The sequence below is a fragment of the Bos mutus genome, chromosome 18 (assembly GCF_027580195.1).
Source record: "Bos mutus isolate GX-2022 chromosome 18, NWIPB_WYAK_1.1, whole genome shotgun sequence".
NCBI classification, from domain to species: domain Eukaryota; kingdom Metazoa; phylum Chordata; class Mammalia; order Artiodactyla; family Bovidae; genus Bos; species Bos mutus.
Window position 1 is genome coordinate 48,304,440 of NC_091634.1, and position 13,669 is coordinate 48,318,108.

The following is a 13,669-nucleotide window of genomic DNA, read 5'->3' on the forward strand; positions in this document are numbered from 1 at the left end:
AGCTCCTGACTCCTTTCTCCCTGTTCCTGCAGAGAGCTCCGAGGAGGAGGAGGAGGACGCCCCGTCGTTCGCACCTTCCAGCTCAGTCGATGGCAATAACACAGACTCTGAGTTTGAGAAGGGCCTGAAGCACAAGGCCAAGAATCCAGAGCCACAGAAAACCGTGACCCCGGTCAAGGACGAGTATGAGTTTGACGAAGATGACGAGCAGGACAGAACCCCCCCAGTGGACGACAAACACTTACTGAAAAAGGACTACAGAAGAGAAGCCAAGTCAAATAGTTTTATTTCTATACCCAAAATGGAAGTGAAAAGCTACACTAAAAACAGCACGATTGCACCAAAGAAGGCGTCTCATCGCATCCTGTCGGACACGTCCGACGAGGAGGACGTCGGTGTCGCTGTGGGGGCGGGGGAGAAGCTGAGACTCTCAGCCCACAACATGCTGCCCGGCAACAAGACCCGGGAGCCTTCGAACTGCAAGCAGCAGAAGGAAAGAAATAAAGTGAAAAAGAAGCGAAAGAAAGAAATAAAGGGCAAAGAAGTGCGGTTTGGGAAGAGGGGCGACACGTTCTGCTCGTCCGAGTCTGAGAGCGAGTCCTCAGAGAGTGGCGAGGATGGCGGGGACTCAGCAGGCAGCCCGGGCTGCCTCAAGGAGTCCCCGCTGGTGCTGAAGGACCCCGCCCTGTTCAGCTCCCTGTCCGCCTCCTCCACCTCATCCCACGGCAGCTCCACTGCCCAGAAGCATAATACCGCCCACGCGGACCCACACGCCAAGCACTGGCGGACAGACAATTGGAAAACCATTTCCTCTCCCGCCTGGTCTGAGGTCAGCTCCTTATCAGACTCCACCAGGACAAGACTGAGCAGTGAGTCTGATGGCTCCTCCGAAGGCTCCAGCGTGGAGTCACTGAAGCCAGTCAGGAAGAGACAGGAGCACAAAAAGAGGGCCAGCCTGCAGGGCACGCTACCCGACAGGAAGAACTCCTTTCACCCGAGCGGGGACGGTGCCATCCCCAAGCTGGACAAGGAGGGCAAAGTCGTCAAGAAACACAAGACTAAACATAAACACAAAAGCAAGGAGAAGGGGTTGTGCTCTGTCAGCCAGGAACTGAAGCTGAAGAGCTTTACCTACGAGTATGAGGACTCAAAGCAGAGGGCAGACAAGGCCATCCTCCTGGACGACGTGCCCGCTGAGAACAAGCTGAAGGGCCTGAAGCATGAGCGAGACCACTGCAAGAAGGAGGAGAAGCTCAGCAAGATGAAGTCGGAAGAGAAAGACTGGCTCTTTAAGGACGAGATGATCAAGGTTTCCAGAGAGGAGAAGTCGCTGAAGAGAATCAGGGACCTGAACAAGGACGGGGGCAGGGCCTTCCGGGAGGAGAAGGACCGTTCAAACAAGGCGGAGAAGGAGAGGCTGCTGAAAGAAAAGTCTCCTAAAGAGGAGAAGCTGCGGCTCTACAAAGAGGAAAGAAAGAAGAAGTCCAAAGACAGGCCCTCAAAGTTAGAGAAAAAGAACGACTTTAAGGAGGAAAAAATTCCCAAAGAGAAGGAGAAGATCTTCAAGGAGGATAAAGAAAAACTCAGAAAAGAAAAAGGGTATCGGGAGGACTCTGCTTTTGATGAGTACTGTAACAAAAGTCAGTTTCTGGAGAACGAAGACACCAAGTTCAGTCTCTCTGACGACCAGCAGGATCGCTGGTTCTCAGACCTGTCAGATTCCTCCTTCGATTTCAAAGGGGAAGACAGCTGGGACTCCCCAGTGACAGACTACAGGGACATGAAGAGCGACTCTGTGGCCAGGCTGATCCTGGAGACGGTGAAGGAGGACAGCAAGGAGAAAAGGCGGGAGAGCAAGGCCCGGGAGAAGCGCGGTGACAGGGACATCTTCTCTCGGAAGAAGGACAGGGACAGCCTGGAGCGGCGGCGAGAGCACGTGGCCGACAGGCACAGGGTTGTCCCCAGCTTTCTCTGTGAGAAGGACAAACGGCGGCGTGAGTCCACAGAGGGCAGCCGGGACCGGAAGGAGCCCCCCGAGGCTGCTAAGGAGCGGAGAGATGGGCGCGTGAAGCCCGAGGAGGCGCACAGGGAGGACCTGAAGGAGTACGGCTGTGACTTTGGGAAGAGCCTGGAGCCCTGGGAGAGGCACCACCCAGGGAGGGAGAAGGAGAAGAAGGAGAAGCTGAAGCTGGAGAAGCACAAGGAGAAGTCTAGCGACAAGGACAAAAGCGAAAAACTCATCCTTGAGAAATGTCAGAGGGACAGAGAGTTTGATAAGTGTTTTAAAGAGAAAAAGGATGCCAAGGAAAAGCATAAAGACGTGCACAGCAAAGACAAGGAGAGGAAGGCGTCCCTTGATCAAGGCAGAGACAAACGGGAGAAGGCCTTCCCTGGAGTCCTCTCCGAGGACTTCTCCGAAAAAAAAGACGAGAAAAAGGGCAAAGAGAAAAGCTGGTATATTGCAGATATCTTCACAGATGAAAGTGAAGATGAAAAAGACGACTACACAGCAAGCGGATTCAAAATCGGGGAGGCGAGTGAGGGGCGGGGGGACGGCCCCCCCGAGAGAGAGGACGGGCGGGAGCTGCACCCCCCTGACCGGCACCGGAAACACTCAGCCGACAGGCAAGCCCATGCTGAGAAGCAGAAGGACAAAGAGATGAGGGAGAAGAAGAAGGAGAAGGGGGCCGCGGACGGGGGGAAGGACAGGAGGGAGAAGACCTTCGAGAAGCACAAGGAGAAGAAGGACAGGAAGGACCGCACATCTGTGGACTCTGTGCAGGACAAGAGGAGCAAGCAGAAGCCACCTGAGAAGGGGGAGAAAAGGCCCCCTGCGGAGGACAAGGCCAAGACCAGGCACCGGGAGAGGCCGGACCGCGAGCAGGGCCGCGAGAGGAAGGCCAGCAAGGGCGCCGAGGTGGAGAAGAGCCTGCTGGAACGGCTGGAGGAGGAGGCCCTGCAGGACTTCCGCGAGGACTCCAACGACAAGGCCAGTGAGGCATCCTCTGACGGCTTCCCCGACCGCGGCCAGGACCCCAGCCTCAGCGCCCTCCTGGACGTGTCCTTCCCGGAGCCCCCAGAGGAGCGGGTGCGGGAGAGGGAGCGGCACCGGCACGCCTCGTCCTCCTCCAAGAAGAGCCACGATCGAGAGCGGGGCAAGAAGGACAAGCTCGAGAAGAAGGACAAGAGCGACGACTACAAGGACGCAGGCAGCCGGAAGGACGCCAGCCAGTATGAGAAGGAGCTCCTGGACAGCGATGCTTATGGCGCCTCCTATGGCTCCAAGGCTGACGCAGAGGATGAGCTGGATAAAGCTCTCGAGTTGTTTTCTACCGAAAAGAAGGAGAAAAATGATCCCGAACGAGAGCCCCCCAAGAAGGTGGAGAAGGAGCTGCGGCCTTATGGCTCCAGCGCCCTCAGCCTCCTGAAGGAGAAGCGGCGGCGGGAGAAGCACCGCGAGCGGTGGCGGGAGGACAAGGAGCGGCACCGGCACCATCGCGAGGAGCCCAAGCCCCCGGCCAGGGACACCGCCCCCGGCGCCTTCCGAGACAAGGCCAAGGACGAGGGCGGGAAGCTCGGCGAGGCCAGGCTGAAGGAGAAGATCAAGGAGAATCCCGAGAAGGAGAAGGGTGACCCCACGAAGCTCAGCAACGGAAATGACAAGCTGCTCCCGACCAGAGACCCGGGCAAGAAAGACGTGCGGCCTCGGGAGAAGCTTCTGGGCGACGGGGACCTGATGATGACCAGCTTCGAGCGGATGCTGTCCCAGAAGGACCTGGAGATCGAGGAGCGGCACAAGCGGCACAAGGAGAGGATGAGGCAGATGGAGAAGCTGCGGCACCGCTCTGGGGACCCCAAGCTCAAGGAGAAGGCGCGGCCCGCAGAGGACGCACGCAAGAAGAGTCTGGACGGCCCGCCCAAGAAGCCGCCTGGGCCCGACCTCACCCCAAAGGACAGAAAACCTAAGGAGTCCGCTCCTCCTGCCCCCGCCACTGAGAACAAGCCCCACCCGGGACTAGCAGTGGACCCCCGGGACTGGCTGGCAGGACCCCACATGAAAGAGGTCTTGCCTGCATCCCCCAGGCCTGACCATGGCCGGCCCACTGGGGTCCCCACCCCCGCCTCGGTGGTGTCCTGCCCCAGCTACGAGGAGGCCATGCACACGCCCCGGACCCCGTCCTGCAGCGCCGACGACTACCCCGACCTCATGTTTGACTGCACGGACCCCCAGCCAATGTCCAGCACCTCTGCCAGCGCCTGCTCACCCTCTTTCTTTGACAGGTTCTCCGTGGCCACAAGTGGGACTTCAGAGACCCCAGGCCAGACACCAACGAGGCCACTGTGCACGAACCTTTACCGCTCGGTCTCTGTGGACGTCAGGAGGACCCCCGAGGAGGAGTTTGGCCTCGGGGACAAGCTGTTCAGACAGCAGAGCGTCCCTGCTGCACCCAGCTACGGCTCACCAGGGCAGCACCCCGAGGACAAGGCCCCTGGCCCTCCAGCACCCGCGGAGAAGTTCACCTGCCTGTCTCCAGGGTATTACTCCCCGGACTATGGCATGCCCTCCCCCAAAGTCGACGCCTTGCACTGCCCGCCTGCGGCCACAGTCAACCTCACCCCCTCCCCAGAGGGCGCCTTCGCTGGTTTACAAGCCAAGTCCCCCCCTTCACACAGAGATGAGCTTTTGGCCCCGTCCATGGAGGGGGCCCTCCCCCCCGACCTTGGTATTCCCCTGGATGCCACGGAGGACCAGCAGGCCACTGCAGCCATCATCCCCCCAGAGCCCAGCTTCCTGGAGCCCCTGGATGAGGGGCCCTTCAGCACGGTCATCACAGAGGAGCCGGTCGAATGGGTGCATCCTGCTGCTGCAGAGCAGGGCCTGCCCCCTGGCCTTATTGGGGGTGCTCCCGGTGACACGGCCGGTTGGCCTGTGGGGTCGGACCTCCTACTGAAGTCCCCACAGAGGTTCCCAGAGTCCCCGAAACATTTCTGCCCGGCCGAGTCGCTCCATCCTGAGCCCCCTTACCCAGGGTCCCCAGTCTCATACCCTCTGCCAGTCCCCGAGCCGGGACTGGAAGCTAAGGACAAGGCCGAGGGAGCAGTCCCAGCCGCAGTCTCTGCTTCCGAGGAGTCAGCCCCGTTCGCCCCTCCCTCCCGGCTGGAGTCCTTCTTCAGTAACTGCAAGTCCCTTCCGGACGCGCCCCCTGACGCACCCCCAGAGCCTGCGTGTGTGACGGCCGTGGCTCAGGTGGAGGCACTGGGGCCCCTGGAGAATAATTTCCTGGAAGGTGGTCACAACCTGTCGGCGCTCGGCCAGGTGGAGCCGGTGCCCTGGCCCGGTGCCTTCCCCGCTGCCGAGGACGACCTCGACCTGGGGCCTTTCTCACTGCCAGAGCTCCCTCTCCAGACCAAGGATGTTCCTGAGGTGGAAGCAGAGCCTGTGGAAGAGAGTCCTCTTGTTCCTCCAGAGAACACACCCTTGGGGGCCCCTGTGCTCCCGGGCGGTGGGGAGGCTGCTGGGACAGCTGCTGACCAACAGCTGGTGTCGCCTCCTGACCAGGCGGCCGCCCGGCTCCCCACCGAAGCTGCACCAGAGCCCCCAGAGGAGCCAAAGCCAGCAGCGCTGCCTGAGTCCACGGCAGAGACGGGGTCCGGGCCAGACGGGAGAGCCCCTGAGGACTCCCACCCTGGCTCAGGGCTCACACCAGCCCTCTCGGAGCAGCGTCCACCAGGGAGTGGGGATGAGGAGGCTGAGGGTCAAGACCCCTCGGCCTCGCCCCACAGCACCCCTGATGCCCCCGTGGATGGCTCAGCTCAGACCCATGTGGCAGATGGGGCCGGCCCTCAGGACAGTGCCGGGCTCGAGGGGCCCCTGGACAGCGTCCAGCCTGAATCCACCGAACCAGAACCTAAAGTGACGGCTGAGGCCCCGAAGGCACCCAAAGTGGAGGAGATCCCTCAGCGCATGACCAGGACCCGTGCCCAGATGCTGGCCAACCAGCACAAGCAGAGCTCACCGCCCACCGAAAAGGAGCCCATGCCCACGCCCACCCCCAGGGCCAAGGGTCGCGGCTCTGAGGATGACGACCCCCAGGCCCAGCACCCACGCAAACGCCGCTTCCAGCGCTCCAGCCAGCAGCTGGCCCAGCAGATGCACACGTCCACGCGGCAGACACGTGAGGTGATCCAGCAGACGCTGGCCGCCATCGTGGACGCCATCAAGCTGGACGCCATCGAGCCTTACCACAGCGACAGGTCGAACCCATACTTCGAGTACCTGCAGATCCGGAAGAAGATTGAGGAGAAGCGCAAAATCCTGTGCTACATCAGCCCGCAGGCGCCGCAGTGCTATGCCGAGTACGTCACCTACACCGGCTCCTACCTCCTGGACGGCAAGCCACTCAGCAAGCTGCACATCCCCGTGGTGAGTGCCCGCCCCGGAGGTGGGGAGCAGCCCCCTCCGTGCTGGCCTCTGCCACTCGCCATCTGCCCATGACACTGCCCAGTGTCGCCTCCCACCCCTCAGCCACCGGGTCACCTTGCGCTTGGACCCCAGCCCACCCACCTCAGGCATGCCCAGCCTCCTCTGCTCCCCTTCACACAGCACGAGGCCTCTACAGAACCTGGCCCTAGACCCCTCTTCCCCAGGGGCCGGAGGGCGCTGCTCCTGCCTCCTTGAAGCAGGTCCCCACCCAGCAGGCCTGCCAGACACAGGCCCCCACCCCGCCCTCCTGCACCGTGGTTCACCCTGCATTTGCGCAGCTGTGACCATCCAAGCCCCATCATGCATACCCCTTATCCCATCCCCATACTCGCATTTGGGCCATGGGCAGGTCCTGCCACATGGATCTCTGGGGAAGCGTGTCCTCCACGTTTGGCTGGCCCCCACCCCCCCACCTGGGAGCAGGCACAGGGTTCACGGCCAGGAGAGCCCACCTGGGCCAGCTCTCTCCACCTGTAGCCAGAACCTGGCCGCTTGAGCTTCGTGATGCTCCCCAGGCGCCACCTGTTCACAGGTGTGCACTACCTCGCCTCGCTTTTCAACACCATCCCCTTCTGTGCGGAAAACCCAGCTTTCCTCTTGTTCTGTCCATCAGGCTCAGGGCAGGCTGTGTCCCATATGTGCGGCCTGTCCCCAGACAGGGCCTGAGGCACTAGGTTCAGGAACCTGTCCTGGGATCTCTGTTCAGGGAGAGGGACTTTCTGCTCATTGTCTGTAGAACACTTGGAACTAGAAACCAGGCAACAGCCAAGGGTGCTGTGCCCCTGCCACTCAAGTTCACCCACAGCAGCCTGCGTGTGTGCCAGGCTCAACCCTATCTGGGGTGCAAGGCTCGGGGTCACAGCAGGCCGCCCCGCAGGTGGGCCTGGGCTTCCACCCTCAGGAGCAGGAGGAGGGGATCTCAGGGCCGAGACCCTGACGGAGACATCTGCCAGGTGCCCTGGGCCCTGAGGGGGCAGGCCGGCAGCTGAAGAGACCCAGCTGGGGTTTCCCTTTTCAAGTTCAAGTTCAAAAGATTGGAAGACAGCAAATACCTCTAGTGTTGGCCTCAAGTGCAGCCCTTTAGACGGTCTGTCTGCAGCTGGGGGCTGTTCCTCCCTCCTGCCCCCTCCAGCCCATGGTCATGGCTGCACGTTTCCTGGGTGACTCAGAAGCACTGGCTTCTCCCTGGGGGGTGGCTGCCGGCATCCATGGGCTTCTCTGGCCTGGCGGTGTCTCTTCAAAAGTGGCCAGGCAAGCCCTACACCCTGGGGAGACGGGCAGGCCCACTCTTCTGTTTGTGTTGCCTCTGGGCAGCTGCGTTCCAGTACGCCTCACATTACTCAGGGTGCGTGAAGCCTGTGGTAAACAGAGGACCCTGCTGGTCCTCTGTCCCCTGACCGTACCAAGGTAGCAGTAGAGACCCCCAGTTCTTGGCTTCCTTTGCCTCCTCCTCCCCCGCCCTCTTCACAGGTGCCTGCAGCTCCCTTGGGGCAGGGGGGCTCACTCACCTGCTCTCGGGGACAAGCATCCAGATGCTGTGGGCTCCTGGCTTGGTATCATGGGGCCGTGGTGAGTGGAGCTGGGGCAGCTCCTGGCCCCTGGTGAGCCCATCTCTCCTGTGACCACAGATTGCGCCCCCACCCTCACTGGCGGAGCCCCTGAAGGAGCTGTTCAAGCAGCAGGAGGCCGTCCGGGGGAAGCTTCGCCTGCAGCACAGCATCGAGCGGGTGAGTGTACAGCTGTGGGCCCGGGGCACCCAGCTCCCACCCTCTCAGCTCACCGGCCCCTCTTCTTCAGGAAAAGCTGATCGTCTCCTGCGAACAGGAGATCCTGCGGGTCCACTGCCGGGCGGCGAGGACCATCGCGAACCAGGCGGTGCCGTTCAGCGCTTGCACCATGCTGCTGGACTCAGAGGTGTACAACATGCCGCTGGAGAGCCAGGTGGGGCGTGGGCTGGGCATCTGCTGACCATTTCCTCTGAAGCTCACATGAATTTCGGACACGAGCAGCCAGAGCTGCTGCCCTGGGGCTTCCTGAGCTCCTGAGCAGAGGACCCAGAGAGACTGTCGCCCTGGGGACGCGGTGCTGCCACTGACAGAAGGCAGGCCCAGGGGCCATTACCAGTGACTCACCGGTCTGGGGCAGGGCCCAGGGTGCCACCGGTCAGAACACACGATCTGCCTCGTCGGTCCTCTAGAGTGGCCCCGTGTGTCCACTCCGAGGGTCCAGCCCGCTCTGTCCCAGTAGGTGGAGCCTGTGCCCCTCAGGGCCCCCACCCTATGCATGGACATGTCAGAGATCTAATGTGCAAAAAGCAAGCTGACTTGTGTGCACCCTGACCTACTCTCATCAGCCGCTGCAACTCTGAAAACAGCCCAGAGTGTGTCCTTCCGGGCCTGCCTTCTGCCTCTGTCCCTGTTCGGGCCTCGGCACCAAGTTCCCTAACAGGCTCCCATCCCCCAACCACTGGCACACATGGAGGCTGGCCACATGTGACGTAACAGTGGTTATCTTTAAGGATACAAAACTTCAAAATGTGCTAGCAGTGACACGTTTTTCTTAAAAAAGCATTAATTGGTTAGATAGAAGTTTTGCTTTTTGCATCTAAAAGGAAAAAGGATCTCCTGACCTTGAAAGGGCGTTGTTGGGCTTCCTTTTGAAGGTCCAGAGACGGGAGGTCTTGGGCTGGGGCCCCTCAGGCAGGTGGCTGCCTGCGGCTCTGGGGAGAGGCCCCGCCCACCCAGCCGCCAGGAGCTGGTGGGGACACCTGGTCCACTCCTAAACCACTGTCCACCGCAGGGGCCCTCAGCCGCCTCAGGCCTCCCAAATGTCCTTTTCAAAGAAAAAAACCACTTGCAGTTTTCACAAAGAAGAAACTGGACAGATGCCAGCGTGGGCCCACCCTGAGGGGGTCCAGAGTCACCTGCAGGGCGGCTCCACCCTGGACAGTGTTGGGGGGCGGCTGCCTGGGCCCATAAAGAGGGTGGGGGTGTGTCCTGCTGGTTGGCCCTTGATGTGGGGACACTGGGGGGGTTCCAGCACCTGCACCCCAAGGAGGGGGGCGGATCTTGACCGCCAGGAAGCTGCCCCTCCCAGACGCTCATGTGCACTTGGTTCTCCCTGCAGGGTGATGAGAACAAGTCAGTGCGGGACAGGTTCAATGCCCGCCAGTTCATATCCTGGCTGCAGGACGTGGACGACAAGTACGACCGCATGAAGGTGAGCCCCCCTCCCTGAGCGGCAGTGGCGGGCTGGGCTCTCCGGGTGGGGGCGGCTGCTGTGGAGCTGCGTGTGGAGGAGGCAGCTTCACACTGGCTCTGAGCCCAGCTGGCAGCAAGCGAGCGAGGCCTCCCCGCCCCCATGTTGCCTCTTAGAGTGTCTTCCCTCCTGTCCAGGTGTGCGGGGAGCAGCTCCTGTCACCAGCTGGCGGTCAGACCTCTGTGGGACCCCACCTTGACCCTCCTCAAAGGTCACAGCATCCACCAGCAGCCCTGCCCTGGATGTGCTGACCAGTGCAGCAGGCAGAGGACAGGGGGGAGATAGAGAGCTTAGCAAGTAAGAAGCACGTCCTCCTCTGTAGGCGCGTGAACACACACCGGCAGTGACGCGCCTGCTACAGAGTAGCGCCCATGAGGCAGGGCCTGCTGAGTGTGGAGTTGATGGAGGCAAGACCCAGGTTCCACGCTGGGCTGCCGGCCTCACCCCAACCTTACCTTGGTGACCCCTGCCCCCAGCACCATACCCAAGGGGGTGGCCAGGGGCCCAGAGCAGAGAGGCAACAGCTTACAGGGCGTTCAGGCTTGGCTGAGGCCACGTTTCTGACGAGCTCCGAGGCGTGGAGGTCACATGGTCAGTCCTCCCACCACCAGCCTGCCTGAAGGGAGCTGCCTGGAAAGCTTTGCTATAGGGAGATACTTTTTGACCAAAGTAAAACGAGACTTGGTACATTAAAAAGACCACGTGAGTCTAAATTTCCTTAATGTGCCAAGAACTTAAAAAGTAATGGACAGAAAAAGAAACTGGTGAGGTATAGAGAGTGCAGGGGCATGAAATGGCCACACCCCCGTGGAACGGGCTCCTTGTGCATGGCTGCTCGTTTGGGACCACAGGGTGGACAAGGTCCCACTAGGAGACAGGCCACCCTCCTCAGGTCCCGCATCTTCAGGGCAGTTTTCTGGGTAAACAGGCATGCCTGTGGGGTGTCACGGGGTTTCAGCCTAACAGTTTCATTTCAGTCAATGAAAACTCGGACTGTACAGCAGTTCAGAAGCCCAGGAGTAGCTCAGGCTCGGGAGCACCCAGAGATGGAGACACTACGTAGTACCTTAAATTAAGTAAGAGCAGCGCGACTCTGAGGGTCATGAGTGACTGCGTGCCGAGGACGCCTGGCCTGCTGGTGCACACAGGGCTTAGTTCTGAAATAGTTTTTTAAACTGAATTATTTTAAAGCAATTTAGAGACTGTGATATCCTGCCCAAAATGCTTGTGTGCTCACCTAAGAAAATAAGATGAGCTTCCTGCACGATCATTGTGACATCGTTAAGTCTGTTAACCCGAGTCTGTGCTCCCACCCGCCATGCTTCTATCTCTCATGTGTTCCCACAACATGCCCCGCCCCCCCTCCCTCACACCTCCCCCCAGTCCACACGTGCTACCTCGGGTTGTGACCCATCTGGGAAACCCAGGTACCGTCCTCATTCCAACGTTCTGCATTCTTAACGTGAAATACACAGCACAGGTTTTGTATTAGTCTGTTTGCCTTGGTACCTATTTCTAATACTGAGAATGCAAATGTTAAGCCAATCTCACCAGCCATAAATAAAGTAATTGTAAAATGAAAACAGAAAAGCAAAACTGCTACAAGTTCTGACTAGAGGCGAAACCACCAGGCGCAGGGGCATGAAGCAGGGATGGACAGATGCCTGTGTGCTCAGCAAGGCCACTCACTGGGCAGGAAGAGACCCAGATGCGAGAGGCCGTCCCAAGGCCAGAGCTTAAAAGGGTCCCCCGCCCCGACCTCGCATAAGTGCCGCGGCAGGGGGAGTGGGCGGCAGGGTCTCTGCTCCCTCTCACCTGCCGCGTTTCCCGTGCAGACGTGTCTCCTGATGCGGCAGCAGCATGAGGCAGCGGCTCTCAACGCTGTGCAGAGGATGGAGTGGCAGCTGAAGGTCCAGGAGCTGGACCCCGCCGGGCACAAGTCCCTGTGCGTGAACGAGGTGCCGTCCTTCTACGTGCCCATGGTCGACGTCAACGACGACTTTGTGCTCCTGCCGGCCTGATGTGCAGGGACAGCTGCACAGGACACAGGCGAGCCCCCTGACGTCTGCTGCCGAGTCCAGGTGGCGGGAGGAGACCATGTCCCCAGTGGGGACGCCTAGGGAGAAACCGCGCTGGGTCCCTGGTGCGCCTCCTTCCCACCGGCCCCCGCGGGAGGACGCGGAGCCGGGGGCACAGGCGTGGGCGCGGTGGCCTCGGGCTCTTCTCCAGCGGCTACGCAGGCATCTCAGGAGCTGTAGGATGGAGAGCAGTCTTTAAATTCCTGGTTCCACTTTTGATCGACTCAAGAGAATAAAACTAAGGCGTCTACCCCTCAGCAACAGCGGTCTCTGGTCAGAGGGCGGGGAGAGCACTGGGCCGGCTGCCGTCCTGTCACCACGAAGCTGCCGATGGCTCGGGCCTCGGACCGGGGCCAGGACGCTGGGCCGGGCGAGGGCCTGGCTGCGCCGCCCGCCCACCTGCCTCACAGGGACACGGAGGCAGGACACTCAGTTGTGTTTTTAATGGAGTCAAATCCACGTGGTTTGTATATTTTTTCCTTTAATCTTGGGCATTTTGTTTCTCTTTCTGAGAACATAACTTGAAACACTACAGAGCCAATAATCATATAAAAAGTGTACCCGTAAACGCTGTACAGTTTTATACACGTTCACAATGTACTTTTGCTGCCTTCTAGATAATTTATTTTGCAACACATTACTGCACAGTTGTAAATAACTTATGTACTGTAACATCACTTCAGTTATGTGTAAAGAAATAAATAAATTAATTACATGCTCTTTGTACACAACCCCTCTCAGGAGGGCAGATGTGGCTGTGGGGAGGGGTCCCTCCCTGGAAATCCGAATGCCTTCAACCTTTTTCCTTTTGAAGCAAATTATACTTGCTCCTCCTTCTCTGCCCTTACTGGGCCCCGAGGGGCTGTCCTCTGCTCACAACCAGGTGGCTTTGAGGGTGGGGGTCACCCAGAGGCTGTGTCCCCAGGGCCCATCAGAGCGGGAGGAGACAGGCGAGGCGTGAGCCATGGGATAGCTGGTGCCCTGGGAGGTGCAAACATGGATCCCTGGTCTCCCAGCTCCCCATGGGACCCCACCACGCAGGGTGCCCACCTAGGACATGGGTCTCGCCTGAAATCACATACTCTGATCTCTATGAGTCAGAGATCTGAGCTCATTACATCTTGGGGTCTGTGCTCCTCTCAGGCCAGGGGTGTCTTCTGAGCAGAGGTGCCCTGTCCACTCAGTTCACAATGCCCTGTCCAATGGCTGGCCCAAGGTGGAAGGCAACAGGTGTAGGCAGCAGGGCCAAGCTGGGGTCAGCCTGGCCTTTGGGCATATCCTTGGGCACCTTGACCCCCACTCCCGTGCTTTTCTATACCTGGTAGGGGTGGGAGCTGCAGACACGACCCCATTCATTTTCCTCTTTGTGGGCTCCCTGGCCTAAGCTCTCACCAGCCCCCCAACTTTGTGTTCCTCCTCATCGCCCAGCACCTTTCTCAACATCAGGAATTAGGCCACACCTGTTCACCTGGCCCATCCTGGCCTCAGCACCTTCAGGCCACCCCCATGGAGATCCTGCACCTGGCGGAGCCCACACCTGGTATGGGTCCCACCTGCTGCAGGTGCTGGTTCTGCACCAACGAGCCTGTGCAGAAGTGCACCCCACCGTGTTCTGGCATGTCTGAACCACAATGATGTGACTCCCGGCCATAAAAGACAAACGTCACAGATGCTGTCATCTGCATGCCTGTGCACAGGTGGGACCCAGAGAACAAAAAGGAATTAAATTTCAGGATATGTAGAGAAGCTATAACACTCAACCATTAAAAAAAAAAAACAAAAAAATTCTATTAAAAAATGGGCAAAAGACTTGAACAATCCTGTCTCCAAAGAAGATGAACAAATGGCC

The 13,669-nt window shown here is 59.6% G+C and overlaps 1 protein-coding gene across 6 annotated transcripts in view; it reads left to right on the top strand.

The window, feature by feature from the left end:
* The window catches only part of ANKRD11 (ankyrin repeat domain containing 11), a 119,553-nt gene extending 107,018 nt beyond the window's left edge, over positions 1 to 12,535 (top strand). For 5 of the 6 annotated variants that reach the window (XM_070388531.1, XM_070388530.1, XM_070388534.1 and 2 more), the window contains 5 exons: positions 33 to 6,424; positions 8,113 to 8,211; positions 8,282 to 8,425; positions 9,611 to 9,703; positions 11,578 to 12,535. In XM_070388531.1, the coding sequence (XP_070244632.1) occupies positions 33 to 6,424; positions 8,113 to 8,211; positions 8,282 to 8,425; positions 9,611 to 9,703; positions 11,578 to 11,763 (6,914 nt within the window). In that variant the 3' untranslated portion in view covers positions 11,764 to 12,535. Of the gene's footprint in view, positions 1 to 32; positions 6,425 to 8,112; positions 8,212 to 8,281; positions 8,426 to 9,610; positions 9,704 to 9,879; positions 10,040 to 11,577 lie in introns of all 6 variants that reach the window. The other variant, XM_070388533.1, reaches the window with a different exon arrangement.
* The last annotated feature ends 1,134 nt before the right edge of the window (positions 12,536 to 13,669 follow it).